General features: G+C 49.8%; 1 protein-coding gene across 1 annotated transcript in view; it reads left to right on the forward strand.

The window, feature by feature from the left end:
- Window positions 1-2,473, forward strand: part of IFT57 (intraflagellar transport 57) — a 50,687-nt gene extending 48,214 nt beyond the window's left edge. The window contains exon 11 of the mRNA XM_038766144.1: window positions 2,148-2,473. Within this exon, the coding sequence (XP_038622072.1) occupies window positions 2,148-2,326 (179 nt within the window). The 3' untranslated portion in view covers window positions 2,327-2,473. The remainder of the gene's footprint in view (window positions 1-2,147) is intronic.
- The last annotated feature ends 3,527 nt before the right edge of the window (window positions 2,474-6,000 follow it).

The raw sequence follows: 6,000 nt of genomic DNA on the forward strand, positions 1-6,000 counted from the left end.
TGGGAGCAGCAGGCAAAGAACCCGAAGCAGGTTCTGGGGCTCTGGGCTACGGGAACCTGGGGCCGCCTGAGAGGTGGTTCCCGAGTCTACTGAACCTTCCAATCAGTCAGTCAGATCAATTCCTTGAGAGCTTTCTGAGTGCTGAGCCCTGTGCAAGGCTCTTGGGAGAATCAATGCAATCGCTGCGCTGAAGGAACTCCCATCCTAGTAGCTAGCCGTGTCCAGCTCCAGCAGGTCTGAGCAGCCCCTGTGCTGTCCACAGAGGCCTGTATGCTGGTGGGGGTCGGGCCTGTCCTCTGGCGGGCTGTCTGTTGGCTCCATCTGACTTCTCAGAGCAGGCCCAGGACCAGAATTGAATTCCACCTCTCCTGGTGGTCCACGCCAGGGGAGGATGGACCCCCTCGGGCCTGTCCAGAGAGCAGCCGGGGAAGGGAGGGGAGAATAGAAGGGGGACAGAGAAGCCTGTCACCTGGGTGAGGGCCAGGACGTCTCACGCTATCCACCCCGGGAGCCTGCCTTTTGGGGCTTGAAGGGATCGGGGAGAGTTCCCTAAAGGAGAGAACTGGCATATATTGTGCCCCCCATCCCCAGCATGGATCTCTTGCATCCTCCCAGAGAGACCCCACCCCCTGAAGGCATCCTCACATTCCCATTTAGGGGAGTCCATTACCTCAGAGAGGGCCAGAGAAGCAAGCTCAGATCATCAGAACAGGCCTCTCTGTCTCTCACTGTTGCCTCAGATAATAGCCCCAAGACTATTATAACCTCCACTACATTGTTAGCTCCTCAAGGGCAGGGATCATGTCAACCAACCATATTTTGTTATACTTTCCCAAGGTCTTAATGCAGTGCCCTGCCCACAGTAAGCACTCAAAAAATACCATATCTGAACAAAAGCATGATTGTACAGTGCCTGGCACATTAGTAGGGGCTTAACAAATGCCATTAAAAATATAAAATTATCTTCGTAGAATTTAAGTGCTTACCATGTTTCCAAGGCCTGTACTAAGCACTGGGGTAGATACAAGATAGTCAAGTCAGACACTGTCCCTGTCCCACATGGGGTTCGCAGTCTAAGGAGGAGGGAGAATAGATATTGAATCCCCATTTTACAATTGAGGAAACTGAGGCCCAGACAAGTTAAGTGACTTGCCCGAGGTCACATGGCCGTCAAGTGGTGGGCCTGGGATTAGAGCCTAGGTCCCCAGACTACCCTGCTTCTCATTAGTCCTAAATTGACCCTGAATCATATTTTAATATTCGTTACAGTGCTCACTGTGTGTCAAACACTGCTCGAAGTGCTGGGATAGGTACATGTTAATTAGGTCAGAAACAGAGTGTGAGCCCCATGTTGGGACAGGAACTAAGTAGGAGGAAGAACAGGTATTTAATCCCCATTTTACAGTGGAGACAACTGAGGCAAAGAGAAGTGAAATGACTAGCCCAAGGCCACACAGTAAGCAGGTGGCAGAGCCAGGATTAAAACCCAGGTCCTCTGACTCCGACTCCCACTAGACCACGCTGGTTCCCGTGGCTTTCACCTCCCAATGTCTTGCCCAAACGGGCATCGCTTCCGATTCCAGCAGAGGGAAGCAGGATTCTTCTTCTTTTTACTCATTTTGGGCAGGGAACAAGTATGCTAATTCTGTTGAATTATACTCTCCCAAGTGCTTAGTCAACTGCTCTGCACATGGTAAGTGCTCAATAAATAGAAGCAGCATGATCTAGTGGATAGAGCATGGGCCCCGGAGTCAGCAGGACTTGGTTTCTAATTCAGGCTCGGTCACTTGTCTGCTGTGGGACCTTGGGCAAGTCACTTCACTTCACCTGTAAAATGGGGATAGACCGCGAGCTTCGTGTCCAACCTAACAAGCTCGTATCTATCCCAGTGTTTAGTATAGTGCTTGGTACATATAAGTGCTAACAAATACCTTTTTTTTTTTAAAGTGATTTGCCCAAACTCACACTGCAGACAAACAGCCGAGCTAGGGTTGGAACCCGGGTCCGTACTCTACCCACTGGACCACACTGCCTCCCCTCCGATCTAAAGTGCTTTCCATTCGGACTCCTATGAACATATGCCTTTTGTCTTTCCCGAACTGCGGTAAGCAGGGGGGGGTCACCCCGATGTCATTTTCTTTTTCCAGCTCCTCTGGTCAAGATCAAGCAGGGCCTAACCAAACTGAAGCAGGAAACGGTTCAGATGGACATCCGGATCGGGGTGGTGGGACACACGCTGCTGCAGTTGAAGCTGAAGGAGAAATCCAACATGACGAGGGACATGCATGTGACCACCATCCCAGACCCCACGCTCAACTCCTTCTGAAGCCCCCCGGGGGGACCACGGGCTTTGGATGCTTCTGGCGTTTCCGAGCCGCCGCCCCGTCTGTCCGCCCCAGACGCTCGCGCCGGAGTGAATTCTGTGACTTCAAACTCCTACCATGCTTTTCTTTTTAATAAAAATAACCTCAGATTTCCCATGGACCTACTTGACGCTGCAGCACTGTTTCACGCTTCTAAAATCGCAATTGGTGGAGTCTCCTTGTTGAGGCAGGAATATCAGCGGTAGCAACAGAATCGACAGCATCTGCTGAGCTCAGAACACTCAATCGGCTGCTTTTTTTAAAAAAAGTATTTGTTAAGCGCTTGCTATGTGTTGGCTGCTGTTCTAAATGCTGGGGAAGATACAACTTAATCAGGAGTGATACAGGCCTTGTCCCACACGGGGCTCACAGTCTAGGAGCAAAAACAGGTACATATAGAATCAATCAGTGGTATTTATTAAGCACTTACTGTGTGCAGAGCACTGTATTAAGTGCTTGGGCAAGTACAGTACAATAGAGTTGTAGACGTTCTCTGCTTATGTTCAAGCTTATAGAGAGTTCATCAGCTTCAGATCCCAAGAAGCCTATAATCTAGTGAGTTTATTAGTTGTATTTATTGAGCACCTACTGTGTGCAGAGCACTGTCCTAGCACCTGGGAGAGTACAATATAACAACAGAATTGGTAGACATTCCATGTTCACAGCAGACGTACAGATATGGACATGAGTGCCGTGGGGCTGAGGGAGGGGTGAATAAAGGGAGCAAATCCAAGCGCCAGCGCGATGGCAAGAGGGAGTGGGAGAAGAGGAAATGAGGACTTATTCTGGGAAGGCCTCTTGGAGGGGATGTGCCTTCAATTAGGTTTTGAAGGTGGGGAGATAAATTGTCGGCTATGAAGAGGGCCAGGCGAGAGGTCGGCGGTTAGGCCGTCGAGATGGAGGTAGGTTGGCATTAGAGTTTAGGTGCCCCCCCCTCGCCACACACCTGCAGAGACTTCCTCTAATGATCCTGGAGTCCACGGCAGCCCAACCCCGCCCCATGGGTGCCATCCAAGCCCAGCTCTACCACCCAACCAAGCTGTGGGTGTCAGGCGGAAAGGGCAGAAGCTTGCGCCACCGACTCCGGTTGGCCAGGGAACAAAAATTTAAGCAGTCGGTTGGAGAGCTGGCAAACCCAAACAGAGCTGTTTTCCTCTCTCTGCTTGGGCAGCGAAGCTGAGCTGAAACAACTGCCTCTTGGAGAGGGAGCAACTTGACCTAGTGGAAAGAGCCCAGCCTGGGAGTCAGAAGGACCTGGGTTCTTATCCCAACGCTGCCACGTGTCTGCTGTGTGACCTTGGCAAGTCACTGCACTTCTCTGGGCCTCAGTTCCCTCATCTGTAAAATGGTGATTGAGACTGTGCGCCCCGCATGGGATAGGTACTGTGTCCAACCCGCTTTGCTCGTATCCGCCCCAGCGCTTAGTACGGTGCCTGCATAGTAAGCGCTTAACAGATACCGCAGTTAGGGGGCTGGGGGGTTTGTGGGAGATTTGCCCAATCACTTTCTATTGATAAATGTTGTTTTTTTCTCATTTTGATCGCTAAATGATTTTCCTTTGTAGCTGAAAGCGGGGGTCCGAGGCAGTGCCATTTGCTTCTGGGAGTGATTCTGTAGACAGACCCTTCCTTAGACCAGGCTGCCCTGTTTCCTGGTCACATCCTCACCTAGGTTATGGCTGTTCATCTGTCTTTTCCCCAGCGCTTGGCACAGCTTGTAGCACATGGTAAGGTCCCAATAAATACCAGAATCAGCAAAGCGGCATGGTTTAAGGGAGATGGGCCTGAGAATCAGTGGACCTGGGTTCTAATCCCGCTCTGCCCCTTGTCTGCTGTGTGATCTTGGGCAAGTCACTTCACTGAACCTCAGTTCCCTTCTCCTTATACTGTGACCTGGTTATTTTGTAACTGCCCCAGTGTTTAATAATAATAATAATAATGTTGGTATTTGTTAAGCACTTACTATGTGCCAAGCACTGTTCTAAGCGCTGGGGTAGATACAAGGTAATCAGGTTGTCCCACGTGGGGCTCACAGTCTTCATCCCCATTTTACAGATGAGGTAACCGAGACCCAGAGAAGTTAAGTGACTTGCCCAAGGTCACACAGCTGACAAGTGGCGGAGCTGGGATTAGAACCCATGACCTCCGACTCCCAAATCCAGGCTCTTTCCACTGAGCCACCCTGCTTCTCTACAGCGCTTGACACATAGTAAGCACTTAAATACCGCAATTACTTTTTTTCCCCAAAAAATGCAGTAGACTTAAAACTCAATCACTACAGAAAAGAGTAAGATATGATTTTATAGGGCAAGATGGCTTTGTAATGCCTATTTTCAAGGCGACCCATCTTAAAATAAAAAGGATTTAAGATCTTGGAGGCCTGGGCCCATCTGTTTCGCTTGTTCCACTAAATGTGGCTTGGTGATAGAACACAGGCCTGGAGTCAGAAGGACCTGGGTTCTAATCCTGCCTCCACCACTTGTCTGCTGTGTGACCTTGGGCAAGTCACTTATCTGGGCCTCAGCTCCTCATCTGGAAAAAAGGGATTAAGATTGCGAGCCCCTTGTGGGACAAGGACTGTATCCAACCTGATTAACTTAGAATAGTGCTTGGCACTTAACAAGTACTATTATTTTTTTTTTCTTCAGTGCATCAAGGAACGGTGGGATTGAAAATGGCTTCCAGTTTCCCATTCCAGAGCCCATCTCTGAGGCATCGCTACCAGAACTCAGACATCATGATCACCAGGGCCTCCCCTGGCGACTAGATAATCTGTCTCTGTTTCTGACGCGCTGGGATTTTGCCATGGCAATGCAGAAGGTACTGTAATTTCCAGGGCGGGCAGGCATCCAGCTGGCTCTCCTCACCAAAGCTCCCCTCAGAGAGGTTAAAGTTCCACAGGCTGAACCTGTATCCCCCCATCCCACCCTCTTCTTCTCCCCTCCAGCCCAACATTTAACTCCATCTCCGCCTCGGGAAAATCTACGGAGAATAGCAAGTCTCCCAGAGCTGGTGATGTTTCAGCTGAGATTTACAAGCAGGAGGGAATGTTTTCGCTCAATCAGTCGCCCAGGCTGTTTCTCAACATATGGCGCACTGAGAACACGCCACAGGATTTCTGGAGACACCGCCATTATCGCCAGTTTTCAGAAGGAAAGGGGAAGAGCCGGCTGTGGAAGTGTTGGTGGGATCTCACCACTCTCCAACGCTGTTTTTTCCCTTACCCACCCCACCTGCTGTGTGACTTTGGGCAAGCCGCTTTCCTTCTCTGTGCCTCCATTTCCTCAACTGTAAAATGGGGATTCAATATCTGTTCTCCCTACCCCTTGGACTGTGAGCCCCTTGACAGGGATGGTGTCTGACCTGATTATCTTATATCTCCTCCAATGCTTAGGACAGTGCTTGGCACCTAGTAAGAACTTAACAAATGCCACTAAATCAGTCGATGGTCTTTTTCGATCTCTCAATGTGTTCAGAGTGCTGTGTCAACCATCATATTTATTGAGCACTTATTGTGTGAAGAGCACTGTACTAGCACTTGGAAATGTACAATACGACAGAGTTGGTAGACTTATTCCCTGCTCACAGGAGTTTAGACTCTACAGGGGAGACCAACAAAATAAATAGTGGATAAGGGG

This window comes from Tachyglossus aculeatus, chromosome 24 (assembly GCF_015852505.1).
Source record: "Tachyglossus aculeatus isolate mTacAcu1 chromosome 24, mTacAcu1.pri, whole genome shotgun sequence".
Classification (NCBI taxonomy): Eukaryota; Metazoa; Chordata; class Mammalia; order Monotremata; family Tachyglossidae; genus Tachyglossus; species Tachyglossus aculeatus.